Here is a 17,467-nt window from a genome sequence, read left to right as displayed (position 1 = left end):
AAGATGTACCGCGGTTCAGATTTCTATTAATCTTCATATAACTTCGGTGGCTTCGCCGCTTCTGTAAAGGTTCATCGCCGAAATGGTGCCGCGCCTGGTCTTAGGCAGCCAACGTCGGCTGGGTAATTACAGCAAGTTTGGGGTATTTCAGAAATGATTTGCCTCCGAGAGTGGAAATTAGCACCGACACATGCTGTTGTTTAACTCGATTTCACCATAATTTGGGTTCTGTGCTAAGGAAAGGCTTTTCTTTTACCTTTTACTCCCTCAAGTTTACTTCTTGCAGTCGAACTCTTTAGAAACGTCGCCCAGCCGATTTCAGCATTAAATGCAAAGTGAACACTTAATGAGATCTAATTTTTTTTCATGTGGCTAGAATCACCCAGGGTTAATTTGCATAGAAAATTTATGTAAAACAAGAGGCATTCCCCGTAAGGAAAGCGCTTATATGTTTTTCCTTTATGGTGATTATATTTTTACTCCTTTCATCCAACAGTCTTGAAGTATTTACAGTTCCTCCTGGAAGTGCATAGCACTGCCAGGCAGACATGCATTTCAAGCCCTTTTATTACTCGAAAACCTGCAAGACACAGGCAGGTTGCGGTTTGCCCAAGGACTGCAAAACAGTCGCAAGCCCAAAATAGAGAAAACCATCCCTTTTGTAGGGGGACACAGGCTCCGCGTGCTCCCAGCCGGCCCCGCACGCTGCCCGTCCCACCCCGCTCTGGCCCCCTGGCCCCGCAGCCGCCCATCGGACACGGAAAGCGCCTGCTGGAGATGTGCCTGCCCACGGTGACGCTCCGAAATGGGCATTCTCCGTGTCCAAAACCTGCTATCTGGAGCAACGCTTTTGTCTCTGGCAGCCCCACGTGCCGTGCCCTCTCCGAAATAATTTGGCCGAGCTGGGCTATGCTTTTCACCCCCCCCGCCGTTTTCCTCATGCTCCCCGGCGTTGGCTCCCGTTGTGTTCCCACATGCATCCCACAGCCCAAGGTGCTTTGCTTTTGCTTTCCGTGGAGGTAACAGAGGGATGTTGGGCTTCCAGCGTCGGAGCCACGGCCGGACTGCCTGCCCCGCCGCAGCACCGGGTCCTGCTTCCCTCGGTCCCCTCCAGCGTGCGCTCCTCTCTCAATCCCCAGCCTAAAACCCTGCCGCTCTCCCTTCCCTTCAGTTTACACAGCTGTTCCGTAAGCGGAGAAGCGGATACCGAATGCAGTGCAAACCGATCAGTAGCCCATTAGGCCGTTTGACTTCACTCCAGCGCACGCCGAGCACGGCTCGCCCTCCCCACAGCAGCACAACGTGAAAACGTTTCCCCTTTCTGAGGATCGTGTCCCCGAGAAGGTGTGTGGTGATGAGGATTAAGTTCGATTCATTATTTTCTTACCTAACTGGTACAAAACCTCTCTCACCGGGAAACTTGTATGGTTTTGTGTGTATAAAAACCAGTATCTAGTCTTAATAATGGAAGAACCAGGGTGATAAAGACGAAATTATAGAGGGATAAAATGTATGTTATTAATAGCGTAGCTCACTTTACCATGTTGTGAAAATATTACATTTAAGAGGCCATCCAATAATATTCTCGTAATTCAGCCTATTTTAAATGCTCTGTGCCTATTTTTACACCACAAAGGTTTTATACCACTTCAAAAATCTACAGATAAAAAGATACATTTTCATCTTATTATAAAGCTTACGAAACTGACGGACAAAGAAAAATTTGTGACTAGGTGCTGATTTATTTCTAGAGAAAAAAACAAATTCCCATTTTTGGGAAGCGTATTCATTTTTATGCAACATCTGGTGAGAACAAACACCTCTTTTGTCTGACTACTAGGAAATTCATAAACAGATGTAGCGTATGCCGAGAAAATATTTTTTGTTGATGGAAAACGTGAATTACAATTATGTCAATACTTTGCATTCGTTGTCATCTTCCAGAAGTAGAGCATCTCAAAGTGCCTCAGATAAGCCATTTTCCCAGGGAGGGTGCGTAGGGATGCCGAGGCCACCTCCGCCGGTCGCCCTCCATACCCTGGTTCTGCGCTCGCCGTCGGCAATCCCCATCACCCGGGACGTAGCCTGCCCGTCAATTCCGCGTACAGCGCTTCTGTTATTATTCCTGTAGACCTCGTTTATTTCAGCAGCGGATCGACGGCAGCGGAGGAGCCCGCGCAGAGTGTCTCGAGGAGCGCAGAGTAGTGGGGTATTCCTCGCCAGCCTACCTTTACGGGGCCCCGGAGCCCAACCGTCGGAGGTGCCGAGAACTTCCCGGCATTGCGGCTTTGGTGGAGCGGCGGCTGCCTGACGCTTGCCAGCTTCAGGCCCTGACGTGGTTTTGTTTTACAGAGGCTTGCTCTCATGCGCTTGTTTTCCAGATTCCTTGACCTGCGCTCTCATTTCTGTGATTATGCAGAGTTGGTGTTCCGGCTAGATATCTACTGAAAGAAGATTTAAGAAGGATCTCATTTTCCCCTTTTTATTTCTATACTTCATAATTCGTAGCAAATTCCTAGAAAAAGTTTGTATTTTGTGGAAAATAGTGCGGTCTGTTTACTTTTTAACGTATGGCAGTTTTCTGTATGGAGCTATGTGGAAGTTCATTAGACGTATCATCTTTTTGGTGACCTCTCGGTAATGCCCACAGGAGTTGCATGAGTTTTCTCAAAGGACAGCCCCACAAACTACACAACAAATTAAAAAAAAGGCAAGAATAAGCAAGCTTAGTGCCTCTGATTTAAAAGCAATTTTAAGTGAGACAATATATTACCTATTTGCTCATCCATTTGGTTCCAAATAATTCTCCTACAAAAACATCCGGCGGAAATTGAAGCATAAGAGCAGAGCAGAGCCAAAGAAGTGTTACATTGTGAATCCAGCAAAATGTACGCACATATTCCATATTACAAATGCAAAGAGATCTATTGAAGGTAAAATCAAGATACTGGAAAAAATCTTTCCAGGATTAGGCCATGACACAAGCATCTCTATTTGAAAGAAGCTGTGCTATTATACAGTGTGAAGCTGTCTTATTATTTAAGTCTAAAACTAGTAACTTGTACTTTTTGGATATATTTCCCGCTGACGTGTCTGGGGAGCTTCTTCCAGCTGCTGGCGGTAGGCAGGATGGGAAGGAGGACTCAGTGAAGAGTGCTGATGTGAGAGAGGCGGTGGTCACTTGTTGACTGGAGGGGCAGATTCAATCCCCTTGGAGAAGCCCCTTTCCCAAGACCTCGGAAAAGTCCCACGGATGTCCGTGGCAATCTTTCCATTGCCCCAGTCTGCAGGAAAAGTGAACGTGTGGCTTTGGGACGGGAAGAGGCAGCGTGGCTTAGACGGGCGCCGATTTGGGGGGTTCCGTTCCTTCGGGTGAGCTGCATATGGGCTGGGCCTGTGTGGGGGTTGGGGTACGTGCCGAGGGCCGAAGTCGCCGAGGACGGAATGTCCCATCTTTCCTGCAGAGCAAAAAGAGGTGCCTCAACACAGAAAGCACCGTCCTGAGCACGGGGGCACAAAGACGTTTGAGAACCAGACGGCGTCCGCGCATCCACCTGCCTGGTGCTCAACAAGGTGGAGGGAGGCACTCGGACCAAACTTAAAAACTCCTGGGGACTTCGCCAGGGTACTCCTGGGGTTAACCTCTAAACTTAAACCCCACCTGGCTAAGTTTTTCCGAGGCAAATAGAATATTTGTTCATATTCTGTGTTCATCTGTCTCGGATGATTGATTTATTTACCTTTTCCGTGCCAGGCAAGTTTTATTGAAGACATCCTGCAGGTTAACTAGTTGCAGGTGACTTTAGTTTGAGTGGCTTCTGCCCTTGGAGGGAGGTCTGTTGGGAGCCAAGGAGGCTGCATTTCATCCCCAGGCAGAGCTGCCGCGGGGTGGGTGCAGGTGAGCGGTGGCTTGGGGAAAGAGCTGAGGGAGATTGTGGGTGCCAGAAAGGGACTTTAGCTTCCCCAGATCAACTGAAGAGTCATATCACATCGGTTCCTTACTAGCGCTATATTTTTACGAACACATACTCACACCAGGAAATGCCATCTCAAAATGTTTGCTCTATATAGGTATACCTCTAGAGAGATTTTTCCGTAGAGGTATAATACAGTAATAATTTATGTAAAAGGCACGAGACACATTTTGAAGATGTAGTGCCTTTAATTCTGTATGCTTTCCTATTACAAGCTGATTTTTAAATTGGGAAACTTGGGAAAACCTTGTAAATGAGGCTGCCGGTTTATTTATTTATTTGTTTCGTTTCAGCTGAGACAGATGGGATTCTCGGATCATGCACTGTTAAGCCTTCCTTTGGAATTCTCGCCACTGTGGCCACAGAGCCCAGATGGTGCTTAAATCTGTCATTTTTTAACAACCCGACTTTCTTAATTTTATATCCAAACACATTGAGCATTCAAAGTGATTAATTACTGTCCAGATATGTCTGTGCTGCAGCAATTTACTCGCATGTGCCAAAGATCATTTTGTTTTGGAGTAGGTAGTTTGGTGAGGGCTGAGTGGGTGGCGAGAGACTCACCAGCAGATACTGGACATGGGAGGTAGCAGCACGGTGCTGCTTGTATCATCCTCTGACAGCAGTGGCTTAGCAAAAAGTTTCCATAAAGAAAACAGAATTTTGGTGCACGTGGATATTTTATAGCTCGCATGGGGGATTTTCACTATCACCATATAAGCTTCAGTCACACCAAATCTTCCATTTCCCATCAAAAGGGAATTTTTTGATGCCTGACAAATACCCACATTACTTTTTCAGGATCTTACGTCCAGACACCAGTGGCATGGCCAAGATGATAATGGCCAATTATTTAGTAAGAGAAAGCTGAAGGGTTTTCTTCAAGAAGCAGACCTTGGTCCAGAGGTTTCGAGAATTAAATGATGAAATTACAGTAATTCTTTAGAGTCAGGTGTTTCTCCGCTGGCTTCTCCTCAATTTCTATTTTACAGTGGTCATTCTTCTGGAAGAGTTTAAATACTATTTGCAAGTTCAACACTTGTGTTAATTTTCATGTTTGCAGCAGGCTGCTATCAGTTCCTCGTTTTTTTGAAATGAGGGAAGAAGTGATACTGCATGGTCTGTGCAGCTCTAGCTCTAGCTCTGCTGCAGACATCAATATAGCCCATCAAAATCCTTGAACCGCTGCTGCTGTTCCCTCTGACCAAGCACTGTTACACAACCACTTGAAGGTTATTTTTGGATGTTACTGCATATTGCTTATTAGGTTACGTGGGTTTGGTGGAGGTGGAAGCGCAGCTTTCAAAAAACCCGGAGAAGTGGGAGCTCCCTCCGGTGTCCCTGGAGTCAACCAGGTTTTCTAGGGCTTTCCTCCCCTTTGCAAAGAAATTGTAGTGCTTATGCTATGTTAAACACTGGCAAAGCAAATGTCTAACTCTTTCCATTACTGGGGGAGGCTGGGTAGCATCAGGCTCTGTCACTCCTTCTTCATACTGTCTTTCCACCTTGTAAAGTCTTAATTGTTAGCACCACTGTTTCATGTTTCACCCATCATGCACAATGCCACTGCATGGGAAATAAGAAGCCCAAGTTGCTCAAGACCAATTTGTACTTACCTGAGGAGTAGAAGTTCCGTGGTGATGAATTTTGGTTCTTCTTAGAAGCCTAGAGGAAGAACTATTCTTAACCACATTAACACACTTTAAAAGGAAAATTTACATCTGGGAAAGAGATCTTTTTCTGCCCCTTTCCTGGAGTCTGCTTGGAATCAGGTAAGTGTACATAATCAGACACCACTGGCCAAGTGTATGGTAGAAGGTTTTAAGGAGTACCTTCTACTAAAATGAAAATGTGCCTATTATGAAACACAGGCAGTATTCAAATAGTCAAAGTGTAGTGTTCGAAGGAGTGACTTCTACAGTGGTAAGACTTAGCTAGATTTTATTGTTTCCTTGAAAATAAGTGTCCTACTAGCTGCAGCACAGGACATGCTTGGAAATTTTGCTAATACATATATAGGTATTTATAAACTGAGTTTAGACAAACACATGTATAAAGTGAATTTGCAGCTATAATAAAGTGAATGTGTTATATTCATATTGATAAACAGGTGGGCGGGTGGGTGTATCATCAGTCCAAATGTTCCCATTTTTAAATACACTGTAGTTTCTATTATTTAACACACTGCTGTAGAAGGCTTTTATTCTGAGAGCACTACATCTTGGTACAGACATATCCCTTGTTAAATTTCAGTTGAATTTAATTACTGTTAGTAATTACTGAGGTCACTGGAGGTCACTGTTGCAAAACTGATAATTAATATTAAACAGCTAATGTACAGGATTAAAAGAATAAATGCTCTTTTGAGGAGGGAGGTGCCTCAGCACCAAAACCCAGTGCTGCGTCCCAGCACTGCTTCTGGAGCAGTGAACATCACCTCTTTCACGTACAGATTTTCCTCCTTGTGCTTATACCGCAGTCTAGGAGGTCTCACAGTAATTATGTGAAGTTGCAGCAGTGCTTTGACGTTTGCTTTTGGTTTATGATTTAATAAGGCAGGAGAAGGCTGAGCGGGCTCTGGTTTTTAGGATGAGAGATTTATTGGCTTTCTGGGGCAGGGAGTTTGAGTCACTGTGTGTTTCCTCACTCTTACTGGTGATATTGGTATCTAGCATGACATTTTTCAGAAAGGCTAAGAGTGCTGTAGTTGGGAAGGGTTTTTTCTCTCCTTTCTGATTTGTACTCTACCATATACTAAGAGGTGTGTACAATGACACCTTCTATAGCATTGAAGTGTTCAGTTAATTTTTGCATAAGTTATAAAACCTGAAGTTTATGTAAGAAGAACTGATAAGCCCTTAACCTGAGCCTAGCTATAAAAACTAACCACTGTGCATTGTTAGCATTAGATTAGAATAATCCTGGTTAGTATTTAAATTTTTTTTATTATTTTTTCTTAATTTGACAAATAATTCACCTTGGTAGCAACTCTACAAGCTGTTAATAACAAGCATCATAAGTTTCCATTAAAATGGATCCTGGTGGTGTGGTGGGAGTTTATCCCTTCACTAAGGAGGTTCGGTTCTCTCCTCAGCTTGTTCCTGGCTATCATAATACCTAAGTTTCGGTAGCCCATTAAATGCCTGTACTAAGCATCAGCAGTTACTTCCACATCTCCTAGGTGCCCCTAAAACATAGTAATCAAAGTTTCTTAGGCAATGAAAGTGATAGTTGGGTAGCTTTTTTCTCTCTCTTTTATTAAATGCAAATACAGGCAAAGTTACATCTGTAGCTTCAACTCTGTTTTGTCCTTCCTATATAAAGTAAAATGCCTTATATTCCATAGGAAACTCTTGGTTCCAATTCCCTTTATTTCCAGGTAGACATAGAAAATGATGCTACGAGGTTTGCACTTTTCAAAATACTTCAGGGCAGTTTCACCCAGGAGGAAATTACTGCTGTTGACACATTAAAATGTTATGTTTGGTTTTGGCACAGAAATTACTTGGAATATCTCTACGCCATCTTCCTTAAATCTTGTTAACCAGAGAATGACCTGGCACTGCTCACCACCTTTTGGCACATCAAACGCCTGAGGGTGTCTTCTCCTTGGAGTCTACCCGACGGGAAATCCAGGGGTTTGATCTGACTACTCAGAATATAGAAATCCTTTTGATGAGTAAAAGTTAAACCAGGTTATCTAATCAAAAACCCCAAAAAACAGTCAAAAGGATGAAAGTCCCAAAATCCCAGTTCCTATCCACCTTTAAAAAAGAGCCCACTTCATTTGATTTCAAATTGTATCGGCTTTTATCTTAATTGTTTCCAGGGCTGAAGGACTTTCTTCCTAGCAAAATCTGTGCTGTTAGGCTAGGGTTCCCATTTTCACCAGTCCTTTGTCACACAGGATATAAAACTTTAATAGAAAAGACTGCAAAACAAGTTGCTTTTTTCAGCAGCTTACCTTTGTCGTGCGGTCAAAACGTGATGAGGAGAAAGGGTTCCCACCCTTACTAGGGCTCCTCTCTCCTTCCTCTGGGAGCACTTCTTCCCAACACCCCAAATGCTGGACTCTTTGGGATGCTGCTCTAATCGCAAAAAAGCTGTCTTTCACAAGTAAGTCTTTTTAACCTTTTCCTAATGAGTTCCCAAGTGCTTTTTGCCCATCGATATTAAAGCTTGTGTGTTTGCGATTTCCCTGGCAAGCTGCCGTTTGTAAAGAGGATATAGTGTTTTCTTGGTCCTTTGCCCAATGTAATTTTGCAAGGAACTGTAACTGCATTTAGTACATGTCATTCATTGGAGAGAAGTCATTGTAATTGCATTTGATCACAATCAGTTTATGGCTCTTTTATCATGTTTTCATGCTGCATATCTACTCAAACATCATAGCAAAACTTAATGGCTACTGTTTTACTTCTGCGTAAAAACATTTTATGGCCTTTTTGTGCAGCAGACATCAGGTTTCAATCACCATTGCCCCATAGAGAGAGAAAAAAGTTGGACGAAGAACTATCAAAAGTCCTTAACTACATAAAATTTTATTTCAGGTCAACTTCCCATAAAAGATATTAAATGTATTTTGTGGTTTATTCTGCACGTTAACAATTTTAGAGGAGCTGCAATATTTTGGGGGAAGCAGTATGAAAGGGGGAAGTTAATTCACAGAAGATGTTTCACATTTGGGGTAGTTTTCCTTTGTTAAAGGATGGATTTGGTTGTGGAAGGGGTGGCTGGAGAGTGCTGTAGTCGCATTCTCAGAGTAGCTTTAAAACCTCACCGTTGCCTCCACAGAATTCAGATTTCTGACCTTCTGCTGAGCCTTTTTAATCATTGCTTTAAATTTTCGATGTTCCATTCATAAAACCTAGCACAATTCATGTGCCTTAAATTATATCTTTTGCTGCCTGAGCGCTGCCGAAGTTCCCAGCTGAAAAGTTTAATTAAAAGGGAAACTTTGACATGCTGCTGAGAAGATTAGTTCGCATTAGAATGGAGAGATAAAAGAAAATTTACTTCTAATCTAATTAACACCAATTAAAAGATGTAAAAGAATTTGCATTGGCCAATTGTTAATTATGCATCAATTTGCCTTTCCTGTGACAAAAAAAAGCAAAACGTGACCCGTTTTGTTTTAGGATGCCTATAGTGTGATGATATTGCCACAGTCATTTTTCATGCGAATTGGCTAGGATGGTAACACTTACTTCGCGTCATTCCGGTGCTTTGGTTTGTGCTCAAGATTTTAGTGGAAGGTTCTTTCAGCTTAATTGGTCTGTAACTTGACAACTGTATGTAGGGATGATGGAAATGCAAAAAACCCCTCCGGTTTTACAGAAACCTATTGTGTGAATGCATATACTGCTTCTCTTTAAATGAATGTACGTGATAGTTTAGAGGTGTTAGAGGGGTGTGCCTGTCTAAGTGTGTGTGTCTATTTACACATGCTTATATTTATTTTCATTCACATCTTTTGTGAGATTATATCTGCGGTTATCTGGTAATAAATATGGTTTTATTCCATGTGCCTTGACAGTGCTTTTATGCAGGATGTAATAGGTCAGGAGAACTGGTGTGGCTAGTGAGCTTCTCAGTTTGCTTCCAGGTGGAAGGCTGAAGATATTTCATCACTGTATGGTAGGCACTTGCTGCGAGTTCAATACATTCCTTTTTTTATTAATGTGCATTTGCTTTTTTCTAATTTTGCTTATGCAGATTTAAAATTTAAACATGAGATATCTAGTACAGTATAAAGGACGGACCTAGGCAAGACTATGCTGTTTACATTCTGTTAAGCACTTTATTTTTATTGAGGTTATCATATTACTAGGTGATTTTATAAATAAATACCATTTTTTGGTAACACCACCAAATGAACAATTAGTTTGTGACATTGGTTGCTGCTTGTGCCTTAATAACCTGAAGAGAAATTTAATAGCAATTTCCTGAATTCATGTTTACTTTATCATCTTTTTTAACTCTTTTACTCACTGTCTGTCTGTACAGCTGATAGTGTAGATAGAATTTGCCTTCCATGTGGCTAGTCTAATGGAGTTATGAAGATGTCAGAGCTCTGAACAGCAAGAAGGTTGCGTATTTCTGGTAACCAACTACAGAGGAAAGGAGGTGCGTGCTTGGGTCTGCAAAAGCAGTTATGTCAACCCACTTTAGGAAAGTAATATGGAAATGGAATTTTATGGCCAAATTGTATATCGTGGGGACAAAAGAGGACAGGGAACATGCCAAAGGGAATAGAAATATTTGTGTTACAGTATTGCTTGCAATCAACTGGCACAGAGTTGTAACAATGACTTAATTAAGAATTGCCCTGAATTTGCTCATAATACTCAAAAACCTAAGTAGTAATTCTTTAGTACTGTAAAAATTTATCAAGTAACTCTTCCGTATGTGTTCTTGTTCATGTTATGCCTTGCTGTGCTCTTCTTGACGCTTTATATTGCCTTTTGTGAAAAGCATCACAAAGGTTCTTTCTAAAGAAAACAAACCAGGAGCTAGAACATTAAGAGTACATTATGTATTTGACCAATCACTTTTATAAAGTCTGATGCAAGTCTTTAATCTGAGATCCTTGGAGAATGCTTTAGTTTTTAATATTTCTATGACCTTCTCCAGGGGACTGAAAAATTGCTTTGAAGTATCAAAGTGGTGCATGGAGTTTTAGCTGTGTGATTCCCATTAAAGTCAGTAGGAGCCAGGTAGCTAAAACTCAACACAACTATGAAAACATACTCCTTGTGCAGTGTTAAGTAGTAAAGCAATTCTGTGACATGGCAGTGACATTTTACTGCATTTCCTGGCTTTATAGATCCACTCAAGGCTTGTATTTTTACTGGAGTTTTACTGTTCAGTGAAAATAATAAAAGAATATTCAAAAGCAGGTGTAGGCTATTCTAGTAAAAGACACAGCTGTTGGGAAAAGCTGACAGCTTACATGTATTTTTAATGTAAAATGGCAAAATCTGTTTTGCGAACTCTGAGCTCATCACCTACATGCTGGTCGTACTGTAAGCAGTTGTTTGAGGTGCCTGAAAATACTTTTGCATGCTTTCAGCCCAGGGCCAAAATCAGCCCTTGGTGACCAGTGGTACTGGTAGGCAATAGGGGTTTCTCAGCTCAGCCATGCTTCTGTCCAAGGAGAAAGATGAGCCAGTGCTTCCCAGAGATACCGACAGGCAAAGCAGCCACCCAGAAGAGAAGCCTGGTCTAATTAATACAGTTTCTTGCAACCTGAAATACCTCTACCTTTGGCAAATGTATCTACAGAATGGGCATTCAGTCTTTGAACCTCAGCAAAGGCAGAGCGATTGAGGTTTGGGGGGGGGGGGGGAGAGGCGGGTTGTGCTTTTTCTTTTAATGTCAGGGTTGTGGGAAACTCTAGGAGGGCAAAATATTTTTACTTGATGCTATTTCACCTATGGACCGGGAAGAAAAGACTTTCAATGAGAACTACATTCATTTGTATTTAGGGATTGCCCTGAGGATTTCTGCTGGATGCGTCTTAAAGAAATCTGTCACCACATCTTAATCAGACGTCGTCACCAGCAGCATGCTTTTACTTTCCACTCATGGCAGTAAGATTTTTAGTTTTGTCTGTCAAAGATCTCCATATATTGCATTTTATATGAGCCTCTGATTATACTCCAAACCCTGCTGCAAGAAGTTTTACCCTGTACAAAACCTATATATATTCTTTCATGTTGGCCATGATCATCTGCCCTACATATTTTCTAGCAAAGGCAACCCGTAAAATCAGAGACATTGGTCATCCTCATTAACTACCTTTCAGCTCTTCTAGGTTTGTTGCTCTTCATATTTCTAGGTATAGTGTCTATCTGACTGAGGACAGCTGGTTTTTTACAGAAAACCTCTGGTCCGGCCAAATTTACACCAAATAAGTAGCCTGGAATGTGAAAAGATAGTATCTGCTGCAGACAGATGATTCATTTCTTTTTGAATGACAGAAAAGTCTGTATCAGGTTTTCCGAAAGAGTGTGGGAAGCCTGATTTGTGATACCAAGGCAGGAGAAAATGCAATGGCATGTCTTTCCAGTTATGTCCTAAGGTGCAATTACATAGAGGCTTGATCCTAAATTATAAAACCCAGTTGCGCTTTTCTAAGCAAAAAGCCCATGCTTATGGGGTTTTTTGGCTCTGGAGCTGCATGCAGAAATCCATCGGGTTGTCATACACCAGGGACCAGTTAGAAGTAATTGATAGTACACTGGAGTATTAACAATGCTTGAGAAGCGAGACCATCACAATCTTTAAGCAAAACTCAATTCCAAGTTTCCCTGCCAAGGTCATCTTTTCTTTGCCTACTACTTCAAAAGAAGAGCAGGCATTGAGAGGAGCTGTCAATCAGAGCTCCATTCATCTCCTCAAACTTGGGCTTTGTCCACGCTGGCCTTTGTCCAGTTTGAAGTACCTTTGGAACCACCACGTCTCCTTTGCATCCTTCTGCCCCAACCCAAAACATCTTTTGAAAAAGTCACAACACGATCAAATTGTTAAGCATCTATGAAGTTTAATTTACACCAAGGTAAGATAAGGAGCCAGCTGTTCTATTCATCTTGCCTAAAATCAGAAGGGAGGATTTCAAGCTTCCAAATCTTGCATTTCACAACAATGTCCAGTAGTTATCTGAGATCTGGACAGCCTTCTAATGGCATCCCTGCCAAGCAAGGACCAGAGCTGTCTACCAGCACTGCTGGTGGGGATGTGGTCCTCATGCAGTATTAGCTCACAGATGTAGCTTCTGAGGGGAGTCCTCCAAGTTGCAAGAGATGGGTAGAATACCTGATGAGGAGTATTGTCACAAAAGGTTGTTGAGGAAATAAACTTATAGCTATCCTATCAGTTTCATAGGCAGCACTGAAAAATCAAAATCAATTACTCCAGAATTTTGGGGCCTGAGTTCAACTAACTGACATGTGCTAAGAAGCCTAGAATACTCAAAAGATAAATCTAGCCATTAATATCTGACTACAGGTTCTTGATATGGGCAATGATATGCTGACATTTACATTTTCAGCCGAAAACTGTGAAATGCGCACAATGCATCACATTACCTCAATAATGGTGCAACTTTTATGCAGCTAGGAAAGTATATTTATAGTGTTCAAGATATAGCATAACATGTTTGTCGTGGTTTAAGCCCAGCTGGCAACAAAGCACCAGGCGGCCGCTTGCTCACTCCTTCCTCCCCCCCAGGAGGTGGGATGGGGAGGAGAAAATGTAAAGAAAAGCTCGTGGGTCAAGAGAAGGACAGGGAGGGATCACTCACCAATTATGATCATGGGCAAAAGACAGACTGAACTTGGGGGAAAAAAAAAAACCAAAATCAATTTAATTTACTACCAATCAAACCAAAACAAGGATAATGAGAAGTAAAACCAAACCTTAAAAACACTTTCCCCCCACCCCTCCCTCCTTCCCAGCTCAACCCCACTCCCAGTTCTCTCTCCCTCTTCCCTCCAGCAGTGCAGGGGGACAGGGAATGGGGGTGGGGGTCGGTTCCTCACCCCTTGTCTCTGCCGCTCCTTCCTCCTCAGGGGGAGGAGGACTCCGTGCTCGGCCCCTGCTCCGCCGTGGGGTCCCTCCCACGGGCTGCGGTCCTTCACGAACTGCCCCGGCGCGGGTCCCTCCCGCAGGCCGCAGTCCTTCAGTCCCAGCCTGCTCCCAGGGAGCGGCAGCCATCTTGTGGGGCCTCCACCCCCTGCTCTGGCATGGGCTCCTCTCTCCCCGGGCTGCAGGTGGGCATCTGCTCCCCCGCTCCCCTCCGTGGGGATCAACCTCCTCCCCTCACTCCCTGACCTTGGTACCCACAGAGGGGTTCCTCTCCCATCCCGATCCCCCAACTCCGGGCAGGTTTCCCCTCTGGAATCTGTTCTCCTAGAGGCGGGTTCGGCTCCCATCCAGGGAAGCTTCCAGCAGCTTCCAGCAGGAGCTGACCCTGCGGACCCTACCCCGCTACCAAAACCCTGCCACACAAACCCGAAACAGTGTTTTGTAGCATCAAGTGTTTCGTCATTAACATGACCATTTCAGTTTTTCTCAAGCTGACTGAGAAATTTCCAGAACGTGGAAAGACAGCAGGTAATGTCCATGGACTGATCTGTCCTTAATCCCCAAATTTTTATTGTGTGAGTCTCAGCGCAGTTTGCCAGGAGCTCAAGTGCTACAAGGTTTTCAGAGAAAAGTAATGGTAATTCATCTTTAATATGGGCATATAGCTGCCAGAAGCTACGGACTTCAACGTATAAAATGACCCAAAGCACAGACTGCAGGCATAAAAAATCTGCATCAAAGAGGAGTTTTGCTGCACTTATGTTTCAAAACAATACGCTGCATTTGGAAGTCACAGCATTGACTTCCTTGGGTCCATAATTTCTATGAATTAGATTTCCTGCACTTCTTGGGGTATTTTTTAAGTACCATTTTCAAACTTTTTGAGAAGGGCATATTCATGAAATACTGACCTAGACTGTAGGATCCAGGCACAAGGCCAAGGACTTGTTCAGTTTTCCTCCTCTGCTACCCCATGCATGTTTATACTGACCTGTTGGGAAATGTATAGTGATATCTATTGCTGTATGACAGTAGAGAGTAACTTTTCTCATACAGTTAATCCAAAATGACGTTTCTGTAATTTTTAACAACAGTGTATGCATGTGCATCTGTATTTGCATATGTAATTCAATTACTAGAAAATTCTTGCCCTTGATTTGTGATATGTAGCAAACATGTCTGAATAATAGAAGAAATAATAGTGTCATTACATTAGCTTTATTAGACTTTTCGGGCTTAAAGTTGTAAATAGATTATGATTGTATTTAACAGACTATGATTTTATTATTTATCTCTCTTTAATTGAGAAATATTTTGAAGTGTGCAGAGACTGAATCAAATTCTTATTATATACCTGGTCAGGGACCAGGCTAAATGATTCTTTAAGCAGCTGGGGGAAAAAATGCTCATTGAAGACTTGTTAAGTCGTATGAGAATATGCATTAAATGCTTATCTCTCCTGTGGGTATGTAGGTATCAGGTACTTGGTTTACTGTGTGAGGTTTAATGCTTTTCTTCTAATTTCTAATGAACTTTACCACCAGACTACTTGATCATGACTAAGCCTATGAACAATGCAAATGGAATTGCCCCCTGATGGTGAGGAATGGGGCCCAGATGGCCCTTAAAAGGTGATAATTAGGAAATATAGCATATCTGAGTAGCTAGAAAGAGAGAAATTTGTTGAAGACAGTCAATCTGTTTGAAGCAATGGTCTTTTCCTTAATTATATAGATTTTCATTTAGGGCTGCTTTAAAGTAAATTTTCCCAGAAAATTTTATTTGCAACTGGAAACTAGAAACTACTGATTCTGCTTCTCCCTCTTTTAAATTCTCTGTGGAACCTTTTCTTCTCCTGTTGTCCTCAGAATATGAGTGACAGGCTGGCAGTATATGTTGTGGTAGTATTTTAGGTTGTAGGTATTCTGCTGCTCCAAAATGGCAACAAAATAAGAAGCACCAGAGATCGATATCGGTATGTTGTAAAACATATGTATTACCAGAAGTCAACTGTAAACTCTACTGGACAAGGATTTGCTTGCTTCTAGAAAGATTTGTCACTGTTCTGAGTGTTTCATTGCCTTTTGGGGGTTTCATAAAGCTCAGACTTTTATTTCTCTATTTAACTTTATAACTTTATTAAAACACTGCGATTTGGAAATATATTGTTGCTTTATATTATAGCTCAGATGCTAATGAAATAGTACCACAGGTCATTTAAGGCTTTCCATTGTAGGTCTCCTTTTACAGCTGCCTTATGAAACGAGGTTTTATGTTGATTGTATTTGCTGTGTTGTGAGAAGAATGCCGGTGGGGAAGGGATATCCATATTGCTAGCTTCTGGGAGGATATTATGGGGAAAAGAGGCAACTTGCTGGTAATTAATTAATTTTTAATGGTATTAATTTTGTAAACTCGGTAAACTCTGTACCTGGGAGTGATGTGACTCAAGCACATACCGTAAATTCAGAGGACAGGTAGATAGATATAAAGGTAGAGACATATAACGGGTAGATGTATATCAGGTACTGATTTTTGGAACATGAAATCTTGACTTGAATTCGAGTGTCAAATGCAAGCCTGTGACAAGTATTTAGCAGTAAAATCTGTTGGGATGGCCTGCTTGCCTCAAGCTTATGTGTGATTCACCATGTCAGAAATAATTCTCCAGAGCAGGGGTGTATCTTGCAGACTGTGTTTTGTTGCTGTGGAAGAGGACAGACTTGCTGACAAAGTAGGGAAGGTCCTCCAGGAGGATTATTTTGTCCCCTAAAATATTTGATTCTGTCTTATATTCTGTCCCTCTGGAAACAGTACCATGTTCTGACCCTGTCACATTGAAATGGAAATACAGGGCTCAGAAGTCACTGTATTGCCAGGGCCCCAAAAGTGCTCTGGTCGTCATCGCCTATGTTAACCTCCACCTTATGTTACCTATTGTCCTCTGTTTCTAAATGCATTTTCCTCAGCTTCTTGTTGGCTGAATTGGGATCATCAAAAAGTCAAGTTTTTAGATCTTTAAATATCAGTGCGTTCCTGGTTTCTCTTCTGCTGGAACATCCTCTTCTTACAAGGAACCAAAAACCAGTGCTAAAGGAAAGTCAGCCTACTGAGAGGGAAGCTGCAGGAAAAAATATTTTTTCACAATTTCTTTTGGTTTTCTTTCTTCCAAGTGTAAGGTACTCAATGCATCGAGTGATACCTATATTGGGTTATCACTTCTGTGTCTAGAAGTCTTACTGCAGTAAGTAAAAATATTTCCAAGACTTTGAATACAGTTGTAATACCTTGTTTGATGATACAGATAATATTAAATGGTAGTATTAATATGAAGTGTAATTTTAAAAATAGCCTTTGTTGTCAGTTTGCTGTACGTTAATCTGACATTGTTATGATACATCCATAAATTGTTCCTCTGACTGATAGTGGTTTGAGCTCCCAGATGTTTGGGTTTTTTTAAATTAAGAGTTTTGAAGCATGGAAACAAAGTTTCTGAAACTATTTCACATTTTCTAGGAGAGTTTTAAAACTCTTGGAAATTATCTACAAAATAATGTATGTTGTTACGAATAGCTCTGACTGGCAGTATTTAAATTCAAATTAATAGAGTTTTAGGAGACACGTGACTGCTGCAGTGGCAAAAAAGTACCAGCTGTAAGTTGGGCGGGGGGGGGGGGGGAGGAATAGTAAATAAACACAGCAGATTTCCTCCTCCCTGCCTCACACATCACAGCATACTGTAGATAAAAGTACAACTTCAGCAAGGCCTGTGGGATTCACCGCGTGCCTGACCCAGGAGTGGTCCGTACACAGACCTCACCGACCAGAGTCCACGTCTACAGCCAGATCCAGCGTGCGAGTGAGAGCCGTCATGGTGAGAATTACCCATGGCCCTCACATAATTT

At 42.1% G+C, this 17,467-nt stretch overlaps 1 protein-coding gene across 5 annotated transcripts in view; it reads left to right on the top strand.

Annotated features, from left to right (window-relative positions):
• Positions 1 to 17,467, top strand: part of CLYBL (citramalyl-CoA lyase) — a 174,738-nt gene that overhangs the window by 35,543 nt on the left and 121,728 nt on the right. Inside the window, exon 1 of one of the 5 annotated variants that reach the window (XM_049816092.1) lies at positions 8,023 to 8,090. The exons of the other annotated variants lie outside the window; for them this stretch is intronic. Within the exon in view, the coding sequence (XP_049672049.1) occupies positions 8,038 to 8,090 (53 nt within the window). The 5' untranslated portion in view covers positions 8,023 to 8,037. Of the gene's footprint in view, positions 1 to 8,022; positions 8,091 to 17,467 lie in introns of those variants that run through there. 5 annotated transcript variants of the gene reach the window in all.

This window comes from Accipiter gentilis, chromosome 13 (assembly GCF_929443795.1).
Source record: "Accipiter gentilis chromosome 13, bAccGen1.1, whole genome shotgun sequence".
Taxonomy (NCBI): Eukaryota; Metazoa; Chordata; class Aves; order Accipitriformes; family Accipitridae; genus Astur; species Astur gentilis.
Note: the sequence above shows the minus strand (reverse complement) of the source record. Positions and strands in the feature narration are given on the sequence as shown.